General features: G+C 36.8%; 1 protein-coding gene across 1 annotated transcript in view; it reads right to left on the bottom strand.

The window, feature by feature from the left end:
* LOC117402922 (CUB and sushi domain-containing protein 1-like) overlaps positions 1-25,049 on the bottom strand; it is a 778,430-nt gene that overhangs the window by 187,195 nt on the left and 566,186 nt on the right. The window contains exons 13-16 of the mRNA XM_034004588.3: positions 11,350-11,532; positions 9,697-10,023; positions 6,742-6,936; positions 3,964-4,102 (exon numbers count right to left, since the gene is read on the bottom strand). Coding sequence (XP_033860479.3) covers positions 3,964-4,102; positions 6,742-6,936; positions 9,697-10,023; positions 11,350-11,532 — 844 coding nt within the window. The remainder of the gene's footprint in view (positions 1-3,963; positions 4,103-6,741; positions 6,937-9,696; positions 10,024-11,349; positions 11,533-25,049) is intronic.

Raw genomic sequence — 25,049 nt, 5'->3', positions numbered from 1 at the left:
CTGTTTATTCGCTACAATTCAGTTGAATCGAAACCTGTTTTTGTACGATAAGATTCGCATATAGTTTTGTGCAGAATTTTGCAAGTTCGCTAGAAATTTGTTCGTCTTGTTGATGGAAACATAGCTACAGTCAGCACATATCTGACCTCATGAAATTTTGACTTCAGTGATGGTTAAAAGAGTGTGATGCATATTTATTTCATTTTTGCCCGTTTCAACCCTTGTCTGTTTTTTATCAAACACAAAAAGATCTCAAATACAAAGCTGAAAAAACTAAATAAGTAGATTTCCATTTAGATGTACTGTAGTTGATCACAGTACTATATTTTCAACAGTATTTTAATTCAGGACGATATGATTCTGAAAATATCATGACTGTAGACATGTGGACTGTACAGTACATTCTTTTAAATCTGGCAGGTATTCATTTGTAGCAGTATGTAAAATTCCACATTATGACCCAGTAGCAAAATGAAATCAAAATGTTACCCATGCACAGAATTGCATAAAATGTAAAAGGCAATGCAGTTTATCAAAAGATTTAGAAAAAAACAAAACATTATCCAGAATTGAAACAGTATTCAAAATTGCATGTGCTACTCAATATGGCTCTAATTTCATAGTGCACATAAATGAAAATGCACACAAGCAAGATATTATATTAAAAAAAAAAAATTGGTATCTAAAACTGTTTATTGATTAAATGTTTCACATTTCTGTAGCAGGAATCGCTCTTCTTGTTTGTTTGTTGCTGCATTTTTGTCAGGTAAACTCGCTGAAGCTCCGTGTAAACAGAGTATCTCTGCGGCCCTGGAGCATGGCGCTGATGCACTGCTATGTGCAGGGACGGATTTGCGCTTGCGAAAAAAAACAACACACACAAAAAAAGCGTAGGCTGTGACGGATAATGAAATGCATTTTAACATTGAAGAGATGGGCTTTGTATCAGAAAACTGGTGACGGAGTCGGGAGTCGAAAGTCGCGTGTGACGGGTAAGTACATTAATTTTTTACATATATATAATGGGGGTTGATTTTATTCATAATACAAAGATCATAAAACGCGACTGATGTGTACCTGTGCAACCTTGTAAGACTGTAAAACATTGGGAGACATGAATCATCCGTTTTTAGGGTTTGAAGATTTTATTTTATTTTTATTTTTTCCAGTTCGGGGGGGGGGGGGGGGTGTTACCATTTTTTATTATTATTTGGCAAAATCAGTTATTAGAAATAATATTAATAATAATAATAATAATAATAATAATAATAATAATAATAATAATTAGGCAGTCATTGTACACAAGATATACTTTATTATGCATTAGTAGAAGCATAACTGTACAGCAGTTTTATATTTACAATAACTTTTTTTGGTTAATTGCTGAATAAAACCATGATGCCATGTTGCTGGTTTGTTTGGGTTTGCGGTCATTAAGCCGTTGCTAAGTAAAATGACACATATTATGTAGTGCACAAAATTAATGATTGGTCAGTTGCAATGTCTTTTTCTTTATGTAGAAAGAGAGTAGTGAATGATTGACATTACTTAAAACATGTTGCCACATGTTACTGTAATTATATATATATATATATATATATATATATATATATATATATATATATATATATATATATATATACAGTAGTATATCAATTTAATGAGGAAGGCGATGAAGTCCAATAGTCTCTGTTCAATCAAGGTTTACTTTAAGTAAAATCTAAAATTATATGCCATCAAAAACCTATAAATACCTCCAATGTTTTGATTCAAACACAGGCTCCCTTGAGATATGTACAACATATCGAAATGTTGGGCAGCTGGCTCTTTGAGCTAATATATATATATATAGCGCAGTATGGAGTAGTGGTTAGGGCTCTGGACTCTTGACCGGAGGGTCGTGGGTTCAATCCCAGGTGGGGGGACACTGCTGCTGTACCCTTGAGCAAGGTACTTTACCTAGATTGCTCCAGTAAAAACCCAACTGTATAAATGGATAATTGTATGTAAACATAATGTGATATCTTGTAACAATTGTAAGTCGCCCTGGATAAGGGCGTCAGCTAAGAAATAAATAATATATGTATATATGTGTGTGTGTGTTACTGCAAGCTGAATTACAAGAGTAACTAAGGATTTCATTGACATGTATGTATCTCTATGCAGTTCAAATGATCTTCATTTGGAGCGATTTGACAGGTGGGGGGAGGGGGAAATCCCTGTCTGTTTTTTTTTTTTTTTTTCTCAGGCTTTGCACTTTCGATTTACATCCCTGGCAGGGAAGTAGATTTTACACTGACAATGTCTTTCTGCTGGAAAATGTAATTTATTCAGATGATATTCATGCACAAATAAACTATTTTTAGATCAGCAAACTCTATGAACATGATTCCGGTTTATGACACCGGAGCGCTGCTATTAAGATATCCCAGCTCCACTCACACTTCCAAAGCAGTAAAATGGCTTGTGCTATGATTAATGCAAAGCCGTTTTCAGCATGAATGGCAGCAGAAACACGACTTTTGATGAGGACAGCATGTGTTGCCAAATTTCTAAGAAAAAAAAAAAACACATTCACAGTCGGGTGTCCAAATGTATCTACCTCAGAACAAAATGCTGTTCTTGAGAATGCCGGACAATGAAACACAGTAAGACATATTGTAAACTTATCTGTTTGCTAGACCAAAACAGTCATGCCTGCCTGATTAGTTATGCCTGAATTGTCAAGCGGTGATTTATTAATTTTGAACTGGAGAGAGAGTGACAGAGCAAGACAATGTGAGAAATGCGTACTACTTATTGTTTAGTTTAATGTGTATACTTACCGTTAAAGTGCAGTAAAAGTCATGAAATGAAAGCCACAGCTCCAGCGCCTTCATTTTAAAAACAGTACATTTTTTTTAAAACTTCATGTTTACTTTTGTATGACTAATGTACGTCAACATGTAGTTTTTCAGGCTATTATTCGTGACATTTTATTTATTTATTTTTATTTATTTTAACTAATGCTAATTATTTTTCTAATAACATTACTTCACATATTAACAATACAGACTGCGTGGTAATTTTTATTTATTTTTATGTTTTTGGAGCATATAGAAGATTTATATGTTATACGTTATATCTTTGTTTTTATTTATTGCACTTCATTTTTACAATGGAGGTTTATAATGTAATTTGGAAATATGTGTGTCTAAGAGTTGAGGGACCTCATTGGAAGAAGTTTGATTATGGGAAAAGGCCCTGGCAAAGTTCACAAATGAAAAGGAAAGAATCTTCTGCACAACAGCTGCAAAAAAGTGACTTGTGTTTCTACCCGTTTCTTTTTTTAACAAGGTCATTTCAAAAGACCTCATTCTTACTGACTAAATGAAAACATGGTTTTTAAATTTATTTTTTGTTGTTCTTTAGAAACACAAGGTCAGTATACAAATACTGTAGTTGTGTTGAATTCTAAGTCATAAAACATACTGACCTCCTCACTAAAGAAAATATCCCCCTAAAATTTTGGTAGGGGGCCAAATTGGCCCTCAAACAGTAAGAAAATGTATAAAAATGTATGTGAGCAAAAAATATGTTTGTAACTAGCCTCATGTGAATTTCTTTTTCTAGAGTCAAGTTCAAATGTTCTTCTGAAAGTGGTCCAAAATGGCTCAGAATGCATCTGAGAGCATGTACAACCCCAGAGCGTCGCCCCAAGCCCAGCTAAAGATATCTTTTTCCCCAGGAGTTTGTCAAAATGATCATTGGCCATTTTCACCCATGAAAAAAATCATTTAAGGACACCTGTGTTCTCTTACTCTTCTTGTAACAGTAACTTTTTTTCATTTCTAAAAAGAATTATCAGCTAGTAAAGGTAAGAGGGAGTTTACTTTTGATTTTGACAAGGGACTTCATCTAAATGAGAGAGACAACTAAAATCATTTAAAAATGCTGTGTAAAAGATACATAGATTGTAAAGACCTGTCAAATGATATTTTGATGGCATGATCTTGTCTTGATTCAATCACCCATTCACAGTTCAACGAGTCCTTATAAGATCCTGGCCAGCCAGGAGACAGGATCACTCCATTTGGTGCAGTTAAGCGACCACCACAGGGGGCTGGAAAAAAAGAAAAATGAAAGTACATCTGTGCTTCCATATCGCAGGATCATTTTAAAAGAAAATCTGTCAGATATGGGTTGTGTGTTGCATTGTTGATTCTTTTGCATTCCTATTACGTTAGGGTCATTCGTCAATGAATATACAATTCAAAAACAAACATTTTTGAAGACATCACAGGACTGTTCTAATATAGGTGGAAGTATTTTGATACCAATATATCAAGGCAATTCCACAACAAGAAAAACTGTCTTACCATCACCTTCCCAATTTGAGTATCAATCAGTGGTAATTAACTTCTGCATTGAATGATTTGATACCCGCTTAGAAGCTAATTTTCCTTTTACCCGGGCCAACTTAACAACTTAAAACATCTTAAATGGATTTGCACAGCCTCAGTCTATATCCTTGTCTTTAAAAACAAAAACTATTTTGACTTTATTATACATTTTAAAGCTGTTGTCACGGGTGTGACAAGTATAGTTAATTTAGCAATTTTTGTTTTTATTATTTAACCACTATTTACTTTGATTTATTTTTCACTTAATCTCAATTATGATTTGCACGTGTGACTTTGATTTTCTTTATTTTTTTTTTTAATTGATTGTGTGTTTCTTTTATTGCACTTTAATTTGTATAACGGACTTGTCACGCATAACTGAAACTAATCACCAATTAACCATTGAAACTATTGCCTTAATTACCTGCACCTGAAGCGGCTTGGTTGCGAGACTGTTCCCCTTCTTAAAAGCATGCTTGAAACAACAGGAACGGAAACAACAACTGAGCAGCGGCAACAGCAACAGCAACAGCAACAGCAACAGCGACAGCAACAGCAACAGCGACAGCAATGAAAGCGAAAGAGGTTTTACCGTGGGGCGATCGATACCGGTTTTAACCTACAAGATTCCTAACTGGACAGGCGAGCACACAGGAGAGCGGAGCAGCTGTGGCACCACAGACAGATGGGTGGACAGACTGATAGATGGACTGATAGTCGTGTTTACTACTCCCTCCCAGAAGTTAAGTGTGCCTTTTTAAATTATTTTTTAGCAGTTGGGAATCAAAACTGGATATTAAACTGTTGCTTGCGTGTGTTTTTAAACTCTTGGAGGCCACAACGCTGCGTTTTATTGTTGTTGTTGTTGTTGTTGTTTCCATCTTATTTTCAATGCAACGTGTCATTCCCTTTCCCTGCTGAGACTGGAAGCAGCCTATGTGGATCGAAACAAAGAGTGAAGACGAGCATAGGTCAGCAGAGGGACTAGGCTGGGACTTTTAAGATTTAATATGTATTTTAATAGGTTATAGTTAGTTGTCTTTTTGTCTATTTTAGGGTTTAGTTTTAGGTATTTTATGTTCTTATTCATTTTACGGCGGCTGTCTTTTAATTTGTTTTACAGGCATCTGAAATAAATAATTTCTAAATCTATTTCTGTCTTCGTGGTTGTACACTGGTGCTGATCCCCCAAATTTAAAGAACCTGAATCTAAACTATATCTGGAGGCGAAATTCCTCCAGTGGCGTAGCGGCTACAAAAACAAAACATCTTAATTGTCACACTGTGTCTGTGGACATTTCCGAGAAGCACTGATTACAGGCCCTACTTCTGAAATGAATATAAAAAAAAAAAAAATACAGAATTACATTGCATGCGGATAGCCACTTCTCACCTAAAGTAGAGAAAGCCAAATATCTTCACAAGCAATACAGTAGTGATCATTTCAGGGTAAGAAATCACCTTAAAAACAAGGCTTAGTATGGTATGCACCATATCTACAACAGATGATATTCATTCTTAGAGCAACAATCGTCTAATATAACTGCTAAACTTGACTAACTATAAATGCAGTTGGCAGGTTTCCCAACTATTTAAAATGGCTGTTTAGAGAGAATGAATGATTTCATAATGCAGTTATGCCTGTAACCAATCTATTTATTCAATCAGACTGCTATCAGTTTCTGTAATTGCCCTAGAATGCTCAACCTTTTGCATTAAACCCCTACCAGTTTTAAAAGTTTCAAAAAACATGCACTGTGAACTGGAATGTGCCTTAATTGCATTTATTTAAAAAAAAAAAAAAAGCCTGAATAAACCTTAAATACAGCTGTGGCAAAGATTTTTGCATTACCCTATGGAATTAACACATTTTGCTTCATAAAATTGAATGAAAACTGCTAAATAATGTTATGTTAATATACTGAATTACATACTGCTTTGTAGTTTTCCATATACTTAATGAAAAAAATTAAAAAATTGTTACATTTTCAAAAGTCTAGCATGAAATACTGTACTGTACCGTACTTGACTTTTGCGATTTCATTTTGTAGTTTCTTTGATTAAATGATAAATAAAAGATTGAAATTACGTTCATATAGGTTTTGTTTTTTTAAATGATGTCCCAATCCTAAAATTCTAGGTGATGTGAAACTTTTGGTAATAGCTGTTGTATGCAAATAAATATATCACAAAACAACACTTTACATTGATGTATATATTATTGCTTTGACCAGCTGATCTCCAGACCAAAGGGACTTGATAGGGTGTAAAATATTAACTATTTGGGTTAAACAGCTTTAAAATACAAATAAAATAAATACATAAGCACACAAATACAAAAAAATAAAAAAATGATTACCTTCACACCTGGGCACTGCTGAATTCCAGACCACACTTCCGTCTTGCATCACACACGTAATTGTCTCAGAACCTTGGGTTTTTATGAAGCCCTCGTCACAATGAAAAGAAACAGAACTGCCCAGCAGGAACCGGGCACCAAATCGCTGCCCATTGATGGGTATTCCAGGGTCATGGCATTCATTCTGCCCAAACGCTAGCAAATACAAGCACATATCAACTTGATGAGAAGTTCTTGAAGCCATTATTATAGCTCCTGATAATATAAGTTTCAGAATTACCTATAAAACAGTAGTGATCATGTCTTTCGGACATATTACAACTCATTTTATATCAGCAAGAAATTCCAGATTGTTTACCCAAAAGGTAGTACAAGTGAAAAATAACACAGTGTAACAATTTTATTTATTTTTTTGGTTCCTGGGTAGTAAGTGTTATTTCCTAATTGCTTATGCGTCAAAAGTATAGAAAATGGCTATTCCCCACAAACTTTGCTTTTGTGACCAGGACAGTGATATTTTGAAATGTATCTATTTTCCAGAACATTCCAGATAGATTCAGTGGTGAGTAAACTTGGAGTGACTTCTAGAACTTTCTAGAACTTTCCAGTAATATAAATAGTAGTATAAATACAGGGGCCTTAAGCCCACCAGTTCAGTTTAGTTCCAGCTGCCTAAGTGGATACATATCTGCATTTTCCTGAGATGGCATCAAGGTCATAGGAGACTTCAAAATGGTGGCATTCCTGATGGGTCTCCAAGGCGGTTTTACCAAGTTTCCCTGCTATCTTTGCCTTTGGGACAGCAGGGACACCAAGGCGCACTACCACAGGCGGGACTGGCCACAGCGGACCGAGTTCTCTGTGGGGAGGAACAACGTCAAGTGGGAGCCACTGGTGGACCCCCGGAAGGTGCTGATGCCACCACTGCACATCAAATTGGGCCTTATGAAACAATTTGTCAGAGCTCTAGATAAGGAGTCGGCAGCCTTCAAGTGCCTTCAAGACTTCTTTCCTAAGCTGTCTGAGGCAAAGGTCAAAGCCAGTGTCTTCGTCGGACCACAGATAAAAAAGATCCTGGAGTGCAATGAATTCCCCAAGAAGCTCACTAGTAAGGAGAAAGCGGCTTGGAACAGCTTTGTCGCAGTGGTTCGGGGCTTCCTGGGCAATCGCAAGGCTGAAAACTATGTGGAGCTGGTTGAGACTCTGGTGAAGAACTAAGGCACAATGGGCTGTAGGATGTCCCTCAAAGTCCATATCCTTGATGCTCATCTTGATAAATTCAAGGAGAACATGGAAGCGTACTCGGAGGAGCAAGGCGAGCGCTTCCACCAGGATATACTGGACTTTGAATGCCGCTACCAAGGACAGTATAACGAGAACATGATGGGAGACTACATTTGGGGGCTGATTCGTGAAAGTGATTTACAGTATAATCGTAAATCTCGAAAAACTACTCGCTTCTAAATCTTTTGTAGTCATTTTTGTATTACTTAAGTATAAATACATGTTAATTTGGATTCATATGTTTTTTTCTGACTTTATGTGAACGAAAAGACACAAATTCGCCCGTTTTCTCATTGGAAATAGGTAAATTTCAAAATATCACTGTCCTGGTCACAAAAGCAAAGTTTGTGGGGAATAATAGCCATTTTCTATACTTTTGAGGCATAAGCAATTAGGAAATAACACTTACTACCCAGGAACAAAAATTGTGTTACATAGTGTAATAATACAAAACAGATTGCCTAATTTTGAAATTGGTGTTTTTGTTATAACTATAGAGGAAACATCAATAGTAAGGCTACCACAACATTTTTTGTAAATGCGTAAACCACTTGCAGTAAACTAAATGGCAACTGTTTTACAATGGGTGGGGTCTTTTCTTATTTATTTATTTATTTATTAGCTTATTTATTTATTTCAAGAAAAAAAAAAAGGTATATTAAAAAAAATAGTCATCCAGTCAGTTAGTTAAAATAAATCATTCTGTGGTGGTATACACTACAAAGCATTCTGTAAAGCACATACCAATTTTACTTTCATTAATACATTTACATCGCAGAATGATGCGGATAATCTGACAATCTGCAAATCTACAAGTAAATCTGCTATACCAAATCTAAAACAGTTTCACCAGTAGATTTGCAAAATGTAAGTATGCGGATGCAGTGCAATGTAAATGATACAGACTTGCCAGCTGCTTAATCTTATTTGTAGTGTATAGTAATAAAGAAAAGGGGTGTTGATAGGGCATTGTAAACATTAAATGAACTTTCAAGATTTAAGGCTATTAGGGATGCACAAATGTGGGACTCCCTGTCTCATTTTATTATACCATCCCGAATCATTTTCTTTGCTTCTTTGACAAGAAACCACTGGACACAGATGTGCAATGAATAAAAAAAATCCTTTTCCACAGAGAGACTGAACCTCAAGTATGTTCACAATGCTGTCAGTGGGCTGCTAACTACACACCACAGCTGTCACATTCTTTAAAAAAAGGCCTACAATTTTAGAGTAGAAACACAGCATCCAGTTTCCAGCTATAATAACCACTGAAAACTAAGCAACAATACCTTCCTTTTTAATTTCAGCTTAACAAATAACTACTATAATTGTTTGTATATAGCATGCATCATTTTTCTGTAAAGTTCATGATTCTTCTATACATATACCTGATTTAAAATTGTGTGATATCTGTTTTATAAGTGTTCCCCACATTTAAAATAAATCGACAGTTTAAGAACATTGAATGCAGTATGGGTCTGCATCTTATTAGCCAAACATTGTGGTAATCTTAAATAACTTCATTTGTTCGCCTTTTTTTTTTTTTTTAATAGGTTCCAATTGCAAAATATATTCAGCATTATAAAATATAATGGGTAAAGATAATTAATCTTCTTGGTTATTTCATGGACTTTTGAGGAGAATATATGTATACATTTTTATATTTACTTGTGTATGTTATGTTAAATCCTCTTCCTGTGTTGGAGTGATCAGACTGAAACTCCAGTCGCACTATGTGTCCATTGCTGGCAATTTGAGAAGGGACATCTTTGCCAGAGAAAGTTCCGAATGTTGTTGCTTCAGACGTCCCGTCATCCTTTACTGTTAGGTAGTCAAACTGGGGCTCCACTTCGAAATCGCTAAAGATGAGATGGATTCTATTTCCTGGTTCAGCAATAATCAGCCACACACAGTTCATGTTGTTTCCATACTCCTCTGGGTAGTTGGGAGACAGGATAATTCCTGATGGAGCCGTGAAATTGAAAAAGCAGGAGACTGTACAAAGGAAGAAATGACACAGTTTCAGAAATCTTGTGAGTTCATACTTTTACTCACCCAGTTTAGGCAACCTTGCAAATTATACTTGACATGACTACATAATACGCAATTATGTTTTTCTGTGACATTCCTCCAGACATGGACAATTGAATGATAACATGTATTTAAAACATTACTATGACTTTATATCTGCAATTTTGACTTAATCATAATTCATTAGAAAAATAATAATAGATGAAAACAATTTTATAAAGACAAAATAAATAAGACTAAATAAATACGGAATAAGTTATAGAAACATTTTTTTTTTTTACATTTACTAAAGAACATACAGGTGCCGTTTAATCTACTAGGATTAGAAATATAAACACGGTAGTATTGTGGCAGACTCAAAACACAAATTCGCAAATAAGAGCTAAGAGATTGTCTATCTGGAGGTGGGATGAATTGTTTTGAATTAATTTGTACTATGGGCTAAGTTTTGAGATGCAGACGTGTTTTTTATAGAAACGTTTTCATACTAACTTTAGTACTTGATAACATTTGATGCCTAAGATTAATACGTTTTTGTTACTAATTTGAAGCTATTAATATGTTTCAGTTATATAAATCAAGTTATTAATCAAATTGATTAATCTTTTTACATAATTGATTTATTAACAGGTTTGGATATATTGTTACTTGTTTGATTGATTACTGTTTTGCTCACAGTCATCAAATAACATTTGAATATGTTTTGTTGGAAAATAAATCCTAGCGCTGGCACTGGTTGAGAGAGGTTGTAGGCAGCGATAATTGTTCAAAATGAATTTTCATTATTCCCATAATTAGCACTATGATTAAAAAACAACATTAACAACCGGTGTGCACATTAAATACACCAAAAGCTAAATTAAATTAAATGAAAGCACTACTTAATGGGCTGTATTATTTCCATGTTTAATAATATAATAAAAGTACTGCAGGGTTTGGTATTATTATTATTATTATTATTATTATTATTATTATTATTATTATTATTATTACAAAACATTGAGAGCATATAAACATACAAGCCATTCACGTGCACTAAATCCTAGCAGGTAATATTTTATTGAAAAGTACTTTTCCACCTGTCAATCAACACATCTCTCTCTCTCTCTCTCTCTCTCTCTCTCTCTCTCTCTCTCTCTCTCTCTCTCTCTATATATATATATATATATATATATATATATATATATATATATAACTGTCATCTAAATGGTAGATTTGTGGATGTCTAATTACTCATTCTCTATGGCAGTGCTGATTAATTACATTAATGCATTTTGAAATAGCTCTTACAGACACAGCTGGGTTTGTTTCCAGACCACTGGTTATTTTGCTGGCAAGAGATTGTCCTTTCTCCAACCAATTCAAAAGCTGCCTGACACTCAAATGTCAGTGTGTCTCGATGTAAAAAACTGCTGCCAGCACGTTTACCATAGGCTGGTATTCCAGGATCTCCGCACCCTCCTCTGTCAATTTCTATAAAACAAAAGTGTTCAGTCTTATAAAGGAATTGTATTATAATGTTTTTCTTAGTATATTTGTACATGTGCTGCAATAAGATGAACACATTGAAAATGGGTGTAATTTTATAACAGTGAAATGCAATATTTACTAAAAATATACAAATAATTAGTTTACAAAAAGAAGAGAGATTTTTATCAGTCATGCAGTTGTGACCATTAATGATATTCAAGAGACAGGACCATGGTAATTAATTGGGACTGTGTGGCTACGATTTGGCCCAGGGCCCAGTCTCCCATCCTTCAAGGGAACTGCCCTTGAGACTTAATACAGCCTCCAAGGGGAGGTGGTGGTAAAGTAATTGAAAAGGGCTGCTTCAAATCTGGTTAATGAGAGGCAACAGAGGGATTAAAACACAAGTTAAAAGGTAAATTACCGGTAAGTGTAAAATTTGAAAAGCAAGATGACACAATGGTATTATTGACCAGCTACTGTTGGAATTACAAGTGTACAGAGCAACTTTTAAAATATCACAATTATCACTGCTACATCATTTGTATCAGTCATCACCACATCCTGGTGACTTTTTAAGAGTCTCCTTCTTAAGTACAGCTGGTACAACAGAGTATAAGAAATACATCAGTAAGTAATACAATATATATGTGGGATTTCTTACATCCATAGGAGGCAGTTTGCATTGTAGGGAGACAGGTTACTGTGACAGAAATAGAATGATCTTTGGTGGTAAATCTCCCTCCCGACCTGTGAGGGCGCTAAGTAACAGCAACAGAGTACCCTGGACTGTTTGGCCTGACAATTCATTCCCACGGTTAAAAAGAAGTCGGTCATCTAGAAAGGGGGCTGAGCTTCGGTGCACAAACTCATTGACCCGGAAGGGAAACGATGTGGCAGCCGCGGATTGGAGGAGCGGCTGCAATCTTTTACTAAGGGGTCATGTGTGATGGTACAAGAAGGGGGTGACGCAGCGTAATCTGTTCCTTTGTTTTGGTTAAGAACAATCTGGAAGGACATGTGTTTTGTGAAATCGTATCGTGAGTGTTTTGTTTGTTTTGTCTCTAATTGTTTCTTGTTATTTAGTAGATGGCTAAACATGCCCGGCGCTGTCATCAGAGGCCAGCATCAACCCAGACAACACTTCACTTGTTACCACAAATAATTGTATTTAGCACTACAGCACTCACCCAGGACTGGTGATCGTGTTTGTGTATTGTGTGTGTACTATTGACTGTGTTTATTATTTGGAACTGCAATTCCGTTATTTAGCACAGTGCAATACCCATTGCCTGGGAAATATTATTTACAGTCACCAGACCTGGATTATAAATAAAACCACTTGCACTTGGATTACCGTTGTCTGCCTTTCATTTAATCATCACATCACTCCTGCACCTGTACACTGCAAGCCACTTTGCCACAGTTACACACAAATAATGTATAAAAGCTCTGTAGAGGCTTCAGGGAAGCTTTTAACTTAAGTGTTTTAAAAAGTCACCAGGGTGTGATGATTGCAACAGAAAATGACATACAAAGTGATTCTAAACAAAAAAAAAACAAGAATACATTACTATTTACTGTGATATTTTAAACATATACAGTCTACAGCACTTAGTGTATATAATTTAAGTGTATATGCTGCCTAAATATATACAATTCCAGGATCCAAAACCATTACCAATGCTGCATGTACCCCATTTAACTGTAATATAGTGTGTGTATTCCTGTTTTATTGCACTGTGGTGATACTTTTTATGCAGTTAACTGAGCACATGTATTGTGAACTGACATTATTAAATGGGTACATGCCCAGTGTCAGGAATGTGAACACTTTCAAAACAATGTGCTCACATCAACATAGAAAAAAACACTTTGTCTAGCTTACTTAACACTACACATGTTATATTCCAATAGTTTATATACAAATGAAGCAGAACAGTCAGGTTATTTGCCTCAACAACACTATTAGAATATATGGTAACACTTTATTTTAAGCACTACATATTAGGCATTTATGATGTACTTATTTGTAACTAATTGGCACATAATACATCATGTATAGGCTCCTGTGACAGAGGGCAAATGAATCTGAATCAACAATCTACATCTCGACCTGTGAGAGCACTGTACAGCAGGAATTGCGTGCCCCGTACTGAATGGTTGGGCAGTTCATTCCGGAGGCAGTCGGAAGCCGGCCATTCAGCAAAGCGACGGCGTCACGGTACCAGGAGTCATCGCTCTAGTATGGTAAGCGAAGTTTCATTCATGAATTGGAGGAGACGTGATAGCTATCGGAGGGGGCGGGGCTGAGGGTACTTTAGGGGGGCGTGACGCCGTAATCGGTTCCTTTGTTGTGGTTGACGGGAGGAAACTAGGAGTGTTCGGAACCTGAGTTAAGTGTTTTGTTTTTGTTTGCAAACATGTTTTGTCTTCGCCAGACTGATTAAGCACGGATCTGGGAGCTGCAGCCTAGGGCCAACGATTCACCCGGACTTCACCGCACCTGCACTTAACCAACATCGCTGTTTCCAGCACCACACCTGCACTAAGAGCACGCACTGTCCGGAGACGTATCTGTGTTTGTGTTGTGTCTGTGGTTTTATAATTATTATTTTGGGACTGCAACCCCTTGTTTTTACGCTGGCAAGACCCATTGCTGGGTACAGCCAGTTTTATTATTTAAACGCTGGTCAAGGAAAATAAAGAACTTGAACCGTGTCTGGAGCACCTGCATCACCCTTTCACTACGCACTGCAACCCACATGTTCACACCTCATAATAAGGGTCTGTTAGGTACTTATTATGCTTATTCTCAAACATGCCTTACTAACAGGTTACTGGACATTAATAAAGGATTTGCATGCCTTACACTGAAGTGAAGACTGTTCTTGGCAATATTAGATCCTACTAGCTGCTTGTATATGATTAATACATTGGTAATAATACAGCAAAACAAAGTGGACATGGATATCATTCTGCATTCCTAAACAGATACAGAACCAACTGGTGAAATGTATAATGTGTCATTTTTTTTTTTTCTAAGGCCATCAGCAATCTCTTGTAAAGGGATAACATATGCAATAACATTGGAAATTTAAACAAAGTACTATTTATTTTTTCCATATTCGGTATTATTAGCATTACAGAAATTGGGATTTTGAACGTGACTTCTAACATGATTTTCGGCTTTAACATCACAAATTAAAATTAACAGTTAGGGCCCTATGGATATCGTTTTTATTATTTTCTGATTAGAGATTTTACCTTTTTTAAAAAATGTAATTAGGTTGATTTAAACACAGCAGACGCAGCGAACAACGGTAAATCTACAGGCTTATAGATATTATATATATATATATATATATATATATATATATATATATATATATATATATATATATATATATATATTTCACATTCGCTGTGTGCATTGGAGTAAGAGTTGTGTTTTATTGAATTGTATTGAAAAATAGTAATAGGAATATGTTTGTTTTTTTTCTCATTTTTTTGGTACAATAATACAAAAGTATATCGCAATATTTTTATATAAAAGTAGCAGGCTCAAATATTACGATTTATTTTCGGGTATTATTGTACCAAAAAATGAAAACAGCGTATTCCTTTTGTTATGAAATATTGGGGAGTTATTGAGGCTGTCTCCTTTAAGAAGAAAGGCATGCTGGGATATCAGCAGATCCCTTGTCAGCTGATGGCAAAGAAGAATGGTGGAGATCTGACGAAGAGTGTGGAGACAGGGAGGCAAACTTTAAAAATAACTCTGGGTCAGACTGCAATACTTGGTACCAACAGGCACTGTAACATTTGTTCAAGTCTATCTGTGTTATGAAAAGTTATTTTATTGAGGTACATGTTTTTTAAAATATATATATTTGGTACGTCATACACAAAAACATACAGTAAATGCATTATTTTTACTTTTAAGTATATTTAAAAATCCTGGCAAAAACGGTGCACATGTCATGAAATAACTGTTACTTGTGACATGTACCTTCAATTAAGATGTGTACATGTATATTGTTGCGCTCTCATTAAATATAAGTTATTTATATCCAAAATAACAACATTTAAATTACCTACTCCGTTTGTGTGAATGTCAGATGATACGGCCGTACTGCAGTTTGTGTTAAAATGTCCACATATTAATACAATAATCCAGTATTTTACGACAATCATCAATGTTTATTTTTTATTTATTTATTTCATCTTTGTAATAGTGGCTTGATGTGGTATTCTGTTAACTGCATATTCCATATTTGTGTACCACAATAACTGATGACTAATACAGAGACACATTTATTTATTTTTTATTTATTTATTTTTTTTTGCTTGGAGTGGAAAAGGAAAAAATAACTTTTTACTTATACAACCCGTTTTTAAAGTTAATACTATTTTTCAATACAATTCAATAAAACACGACTCTTACTCCAATGCACACACCGAATGTAATATATATATAAACCTGTAGATTTACGGTTTTGTGTTGTTCAATTAAACCTAATTACATTCAACCTAATTACATTTTTTTTTTTTTTTTAAAAAAGGTAAAAACTCTCATCAGAAAATAATAAAACGGTTTTCATAGGGCCCTAACTGTTAATGCTAATTTGTGATGTTAAAGCTGAAAATCATGTTAGAAATCACGCTCAAAATCCCAATTTCTGTAATGCTAATAATAACATATACGGAAAAAATAAATAGTACTTTGTTTACATTTTCAGTGTTATTGCATATGTTATCACTTTACAAGAGATTGCTGATGGCCTTAGAAAAAAAAAATGACACATTATACATTTCACCAGTTGGTGCTGTATCTGGTTTAGGAATGCAGAATGTATCTGACCTTTTTTGGAAACAATATTTCCATTTTAAGATGTTATGTTTTACTGGGAAAATAATTATATATAAATGTGTTACAAGTTTTAAAAGTTCTTTCAAAAAATCTAAATAAATTCCTAATTAAAAGGATTTTGTCTGTTTCTTTTGTACTTCAACTTATTTATTTTTTATTTTTTGTCAGGTTCAGTAATGTGAGTAAGAGCTTCATGGGGTGCCTGGAGTCTTCACTTCAGCATACAGGTTGCACAACTGATTAAAGATGACCTGGTGACGGGTCGGCAACTTGTCCGTGGCAAGAGTTATCAGTGTCCGTGGCCGTGAATGCCTCTAACACATGCATGTAATTGTATATAACTTCCGTTTTGTTTGTCAGTGGACAATATGTTTTTAATGCCCTTCACCACTCGATGCTTGAACCATGGGATCGGGGCTGGAACATTTTCTGATCATTTTAGTGGTTCAAAATGCATGATGGAAAAATGCAAAAAAAAAGTTTGGGAGGTGTGACGAGAGCGCTCTGTTGTAGTTTCTGTGGTGAGACAAGGAGGAGTGGTTAAAACTGCTGTTCATTGCTTAACTTTTAAAAACGTCTTCTGTATATTTATCAATACGTTATATTCTTTTTTTTTCCACAATTGACATTCATATGTGTGTCATTCAAATTGAACTCCTTTTTATTTATTTATTTATTTATTTTACTTTCGATTACCCAGTTTATTACACCTCACATTTGGCTGAACACATCAAGATACAAATTTACATAACACGTAAAACCATTTTTTAGAAATCATTTTGGGAAGCCCTTTTTTGCCAGTGTTTCACCTCAGGTTTTTTTGTTTGTTTTCTTGTTCTTGCTTATATATTTTACTTTTGATTATCAAGTTTTATTGCACCTCACATTTGGCTGAACACACCGAGATTCAAATAATACGTACAGCCTAGCTATTTTTGAGAAATAATTTTGGGAAGCTCTTTTTGAAGTTACAGAAAAATAAATTGTTAACTTACAAACTTTATACATCTTTCATATTTATTATATCTTCCATACCTATGTAATTTATATTTAGCTGTGAGGTGTTATACAGTAAAGTAGAGTATTGTGTACTGCAGTTAAAAAAATGGCAAGGAGTTACAGGGCAGAGGAAGTCCTAGATTTACTGGACAGTGGAGATTTAGAGCCTGAGATTTCTGCATGAGGCAGCTCTGAATCTGAGTTTCAGCCCTCTGACATCCCAAATGAGACTAGCAGTAGTGAAAGTGGTGAGCCCGAGTCTGGATCCAGTTTGCAGCTGCCTGAGCAGCACCCTAAATCTGAACACATACCATTTTACCAGTCAAAGCAGTACACACCCATCATTCCCCCTGTTACTGCAAACCCAGGACCCCAGGTAAATACAAGCAGCTTCAACACTATTGATTTCTTCCAGTTGTTTATCAGTGACAGTTTATTTGAGCACATGGTCACTATGGTGTGTGTGTTTTTACCCTTTTTTTAACTTTCCGTTTGTTGTATATTGTGGTTACAGACATGCTTTTTGTAAATTAGAAACCGATTGAAGCATGTTGAAAGACAAATTCAACGATAACACTTTATATTAAGATGCTGCTAATTAATGTTTTATAAATATATAATATATGCTTAATAACTATGTTATAGAGTGTTAATAAAGCATTATAGATGGTTTGTAACCATGCAAAAGCCATAGACAAAATTATGTTTAAACAACCCAAAGTATAATAGGTGGCTAAAAACTGTCCCCTTTATAAAACTAATTCCGTCTATGCCTAGTGCATGGTTATAAACCATCAACAGTGCTTTATTAACACTCTATAGCATAGTTATTGAGCATCTATTATGTATTTATAAAACATTTATAAAACATTAGTAAGCAGCACCTTAATATAAAGTGTTACCAATTCATCAATCTGGAACAAAACCGAGATGATAATGTATGAATTTCCCATTTTTTGCACTTATGGCTCAATATTTTGGTCATCTTACCAGATAGCCACATGGGGTTTCCACCAGTGGAAAGTTCAATGTGTGCTGAACAAAATGATATATAGGTTTGCTTGGACACACTAAAAGGTGGATATAGTAATCATGATTAAGGGAATGTATTGCAAAAATTGTAGAAAACCTGTGGCCAGGGAGGTGGCAACTACCCTTGGCAGCAAAGATGTTAAAACTCTTTAAATGCTCATATCTCAGCCATGATTTTGTTAGTTAAAATGTTCTTGCTCTTTTCCTGTAATTTGTGCCTACTTAAAAAAATATATATATATATCCCTCCAAGAAAAATACAATACTATTTGTGAGGCTAAACTACTACAATTGTAACAAACTATGGGCCTGATTTATCAAAGTGCAATTTCCCTATTTTTATGTTACAAACCTAGTAACATTCGTTATTTACATCATCAGTCACATTACAGCAGGTGCATACATTTAAATATAATCAGCAACTCTAATACATATATTGCATAAGCTACATGGAAAAGAGAAAAAAAGGATAACTGATCGACAACAATATTGATTGTCAGCTAATACGAACATTTCAATGCTGGGAGGGTTTTTGTTCCTTTCATGTATCTTGCAATTGAGAATTTTCACAGTAACCCATTCTATTTTAAAAGCTAAGAGGATTATTACATTCAAGAGGAAAATTATTACTTATATTGTTTCTAGAAATTAAATTATTCAGCTTGTTATCATTTGGATTATAAGGGTATCAAAGGCAACTGAAAGCATCTTCTGAGAGTGAAAATAAATTGAACTAGTTTTACTTCCTAATCTTATAAATGTGGACAGTGTAATGTTTAAAGTATATACTACGGATTAAGCACAAAGCGGTGGGAGGGGAAATAAACTATTCTTGATCTTCTTCAGGAAATTCAAGGTGAATTAGTTTCAGAGCAACAAATCATGCCTTGCCAGGCTTAATGAGTCTCGTGGTCTCTTGATAGCCCTGTAGTGCCATGCCTCAGGAAGCTTTCAACATCCTTTATGGGTATTAGATTAGAAGGCATTAGTCACTTGTCTGTGTCAAAAACTGCAAAGCAGGATTTTGATGCCAGTGTAAAACCTGCTAGGCACTACATATGCTTTCCGAAGAAGCAACAGCATATTAAACTCAGTTCGTACGCTGCTAGTTTTTCAAATATTTGAGACACAGACTGCAATTGGAGTCAATTAACAAAAAAAGCAGCATATTTGAATCTAAACAGATTTCATTCTCACAATGTACAGGTTGTCAGTGATGCCAAGTATAAAATGCTACATGTGGCAGCCAGATGTAATGATTTCTACATTTATTTACACACCTTAAAGCTTGTCCTCAATGATTATCCGTGTCCATTCACAGACAATGTATATACCATTTTTTTTTAAAGAAATAAAAAACAGACACAAACTGTTAATCCAGCATAGTTTGCTCCCATTTAAGTCAATGAAAAGTTGTTTATTTTGCTATGAACCAACTTCTGTGTTCTGCTACATTACATATAGCTTTACTATGTTCCTAAGGATCCAGAAGAGATATATGGTTTACAAACTATAACTGAGGCCCACAAGATGGGGGTAATGTTGATATACAGTACAACATTAAATTGTTCTATTCTATTGTATAGCCCAGAGGTTTTCAAACTGTGGGGTGCGCCTCCCTGGGGGGGCCCGACGAGGTTATTAGGGGGGCGCCAATACCTGCTGGAAAATGCTTTTTTCTGACTTCCTGGCGATTGTAAAAGCTCTGCGGTAAATGGCAGACTCGGTGGGCCTCCAGGATGAGTGACCCATGGGGGATCATGTTTAATCTGACCAACCCCTTGTTAAATCTGACTAATCCAGGTCTACAGAGTTTGTGTCATTTCAGACCTATCGTAGCTCAGCAATTCTATCGCCCAGCCCTCCTTCATTTGAAAGTGCAGCGGGATGGGATGAACACAGGATTTTCATGTTCAAATATTTGCTCATAATTTAAATATTCATTCAGATAGTCATTCATTTTTCAAAAAGTAATAAAAGCCATTATATTGTGTTGAACGCAGGCAGAGACTGCATAGCAGCAAGGGAGCGTGGAAAAATATCCCAGGAGTAAAGAATAAGTTGTGTAGGACTTACTTTACCCCAGTGAATTAACTACAAAACAAAGGATGACAGAAATAACAGTTCAAGTTAAATGTTGTTTTGTTTATTCCCAAAATAAATAGTACATAAAAGTTGACAATGCATTTTATTTTTTTTCATTCTTTGCCATTGCTGTTTCTTCACAGTACACAGTGGCCATAGACACATTTTCATAAAGGAATAACATCAGGTTTACTTGTGCCTTTTTGTAGCTGAACAAGCAAACGAAAACTGAAATTTAACTTTAAACCCTTAAAGAAAAAAACTCACAGTTTTGGTTCTCCTTTATTACATTCCAAATAACAAAGTCACAATATATATATATAGTCTATATAAAAATCACTACACACCATTTTCAGGAAGTTGGGTATTGTTTAAGCAAGGGATTTCAGTCCCATGAGATTCTGGTTCGCTCTACACCTGCAGTTTACAAATAGAAGGGGTCTTAGCGTTTAGTTTTAATTTACGGGGTTTACTGCATGCAGAATGTAGAAAACAGACACGAGAGTGCAACATTTTATTAAATAAATAGTTTATAAAGTTATAATAGCTATAATAAAAAATGAAGCTGGACAAACATTACAATTACTATTCGTAATTGCACTAACATTAATAAAGACTTGTCACTTATTAATTTTGCACCCTCGTTTTCTCGTTCTTTATTCAGCTTTTAGGACTTGGGGGATTTAAAAGCTCATGTAATTAAACTGATTTTATTACTATTATTATTGTAGTATTGTTAATACAGTGTACCTTATTTCACAAGTATAAACAAATTTAAATTTCAATGATCGTAGATTAAAAGCACTTAGGGCATTACTACTATAAAACCAGACTGAACTAAACTAAAAGGAGACATCACAGTAATAAAATAATGACTTAGATTGCGTTATTGAGGAGTTTGGCGATAAAATGAGTGATCAGGAGATGATTTATCAGTATGCAGGACAATGAAGAGGTATGTGAAAAATACATCGAACAAGGGGTGGGTCGGGGCTGGAGATGCAGTGTCATGTTGATATTCAGTGCCTTTGAAACCTGTTTTACTGTGAAAAAAAAAACTTTTAAACAGCGTGTCTAAAATAAGCTACGCGTCTGAAAATAAATTGTACCTGACGTGCCTGAAACGCGCTGAATAAATGGACCGCAAAGGGTTAACCATTACAAAATAGGTGAGTAGACCCCAGCTGTCGCAAGAACATGGCATACAACCCAATGTACAAGCTAGCAACCGCTTGTGTGGCGGTACTATTCCAACATAACATTAAAATGGACTCACCTCTAATGTTGTGATGTGAGGGTGGACTGGGAAGTCGCCCTCAGTACTCTTGTGCCAAAACCAGGATTCTGCTGGTCCACGACATTCAGCCGATAGAACCTGGCAAATGAATGGGAGGAAGTCCACACCGCTGCACTGCACATGTCCTGGATAGATGCATCGTGGAACAATGCCCATGAAGTCTCCTGACCTCTAGTGGAATGGCCGGTGAGCTTCTCAGGCGGGGGCAGATTGGCCAGTTCATACACGGTGTATACTGTGCCTGTCCTCTCCACATATTATGCTAACGCCCGCACTGGGCAAAGCATATGGAGCTGGTGCTCCTTGTCAGATTGGAAAGGAGGGAGATGAAAAGCCTCCAATTCCAACGACATGAATGAGGAAAACCGAGATGGTCTTCGGCAGGAAAGCTGGGTCAGTACGAAGGGTGACCTTCGTTCTGGCCTTTAAAAAACTTGACAAGCTTTTGAGGTTAAAAATGCTTGCATTTCACTCACCTGCTTAGCACAAGTGATGGCAAGCAAGAAAGCCGTCTTGAAAGACACGAATTTGAGCTCAGCTGAATGCATGAGCTCAAATGGAGGTTTTGTTAGTGCATTAAGCACTACATTTAACCTCCAGCGAGGAACTAAATCCTTCACCGGTGGCCAAAGCTGTCGGGCGCCTTTCAAAGGAAATTAGCTCCTGGGGAGACTGAATCAAATTTTTACATGTCACACTGAAATGGCTGCCAAACAGACCTTTAGAGTAGAAGGAGATTTCCCTTCATCAAAAAGGTCTTGTAAAAATTGCAGTATAACTGCCATAGGGCATGTCGTGGGTTCAACCCACGAGACAAGCACCACGTCTGGAACACACCCCACTTGTTCCCATATTGGGAACGGGTGGAGGCTACCCTGGCGTTTTGCAAGGTGTCAATCACCCGGTTCGATAACCCCAGGCGGCTCAAATGTAGCCGTTCAGAGGCCAAACCCAGAGCTGCAGGCTCAATGTGTTGGAGTGCCAAAGAGTGCCCCCCGTCTGACTGAGTAGGTTGCGTCGCATCGACAGTTCCCACGGCTGGCTGTTCAGCTGCTGCATCAGGGAGGAGAACCAGACTATCCTGGGCCAGTAAGGGGCTATTAGGAGCACCCAATGTGTCGACTCTTGAGAGGCAAATAGGTCTACTTCTGCCTCCTCAAATCTCTCCCAAATGAGGCTCACAACCTCGGGATGGAGTCTCACTGACCGATGGGGATCCCCCTCGAGAGGAGGTCTGCAGCCTAGTTGATCACCCCTGTCAGGTGAACGGCTTGGAGTGAGAGGAGGTTCGCTTCTGCCCACAGCAGAAGTTTGTGGGCCACACAGTGGAGACTGGGTGACCACAAACCACCCTGCTGGTGTGGAGTAGTGGTTAGGGCTCTGGACTCTTGACCGGAGGGTCATGGGTTCAATCCCCGGTGAGGACACTGCTGCTGTACCCTTGAGCAAGGTACTTTACCTAGATTACTCCAGTAAAAACCCAGCTGTATAAATGGGTAATTGTATGTAAAATAATGTGATATCTTGTAACAATTGTAAGTCGCCCTGGATAATGGCGTCAGCTAAGAAGTAAATCATATGTAGGACACCACAGTCGTGTTGTCCGTGCAGACGAGCATGTGTCTCCCCTGAACCTGCTCCAAAAATTCCTGCAAGGACAGATACACTGCCTGCCAAATACTGATGTGGCGACCCTTCTATGGGGACTGCCACACCCCTTGTACACCCCTGTCATTCCACACTCTGCCCCAACTCATGTGGACGCGTCTGTGGTGATGACCTCTCTCCTGGTGACGCTGCCCAGCGCTACACCTAGACGTAGATGGGCCGGCTGTCTCCGCCGAGAGAGTGCCTGAAGACAGCGATTGGATATTGTCAGTAGAAGGTTGCGATTCAAAACCGGTTGACAAGCCATGCGGTTCAACCAAACCTGCAGGCGGCGCATATGCAAAAGATCCAGTGAGAGGGTATTTGATGCTGCTGCCATCAAGCCCAGAAGGCTCTGGAAAACCACTACTGGTAGTGCCCAGCCAAGATGAAACAGCTCTAAGCAGGTGGTTACTCTCAGCACTCTGTCGTCCGACAGAGTTGTCAACATGCGTCCTGAATCCAGGCACACCCCCAGATAGGTTACTACCCGGGTGGGTGTTAGCTGGCTCTTTGCATGGTTTACCTTCAGACCCAACCGATGTAGGTAGCTGGTGACGAGCTTTGTGTGTTCATGTGCCCTTGCTGGAGTCTCGGCGCAGATGAGCCAGATAATTGAGGACTCTGATGCCTCTGAGTCTCAATGGGGCTAGTATAGCCTCCACGCATTTCATAAAAATGCATGAGCTAGACAGAGACTGAACGGTAGGACACAGAACTGGTACACTGTTTCCTGAAAGGTGAACCTCAGCTATTTCGTGTGCACTGGTTTTACTGGGATGTGGAAATAGGCGTCCTTCAGATCCACTGTGGTGAACCAGTCGCCTAGCCTGATGGACTGCAACAGCCGTTGTGAAGTCAGCATCTTGAACTGTCTCCGACTCAGATACAGTTTCACCTGCCTGAGATCGAGGATCTATATATCACAGAAATTAATTAGAACCTGGCAAGAAGAGATGAGAGCATAAAGCGTAGGACGGTTTACTGAATTAAGCTAGAATTTGGTTTAAAATAATGAGTATTAGAAAATGCTTATGGTAATGTTTCATATTAACCAACACTAAAATTGGCAAGAGGCTAGGTTGTCTTAAAACCTGCTTCAACTGGATTTTGTATGAACAGAGAAGAGGTCAGACTTAGTTCAGTCACTGTAAGACTATTACATTCTAATATGTTAACAGTAGCCTGAATTTAGATGAAAATAACTGGACCTTCCACTGAAAGCTTAAATGACTTCATAACAGAGGCCTAGGGCAAAACTCCCTACAATTCCTATGAACACACACCTGTATATGAAAGTAAACTAATCTGTAAAGGTGAAATGATATGCTGCTATATTGTAGATCCAGGTTAACGGTATGTTCCCTGATCTCTGGTCCCCAGGGAGTACGAACATACCGGTACGTTCTGCAACTTTAAACTTGAATTACTGAGCCTATAAAACTCCTGATCATGTAATATTATAACACTAGGTTATGTAACAATTTTTATTGGTCTCTTGTGCCCTCTGCCAGATATTGACTGAATGACATATAATAAACCCAGTCACAAAAATGTCAACAGTGTTTGTAAACCAGCAAAAATCGC

The sequence above is a fragment of the Acipenser ruthenus genome, chromosome 5 (assembly GCF_902713425.1).
Source record: "Acipenser ruthenus chromosome 5, fAciRut3.2 maternal haplotype, whole genome shotgun sequence".
Classification (NCBI taxonomy): domain Eukaryota; kingdom Metazoa; phylum Chordata; class Actinopteri; order Acipenseriformes; family Acipenseridae; genus Acipenser; species Acipenser ruthenus.
This window is presented reverse-complemented; position numbering and strand designations above follow the sequence as displayed.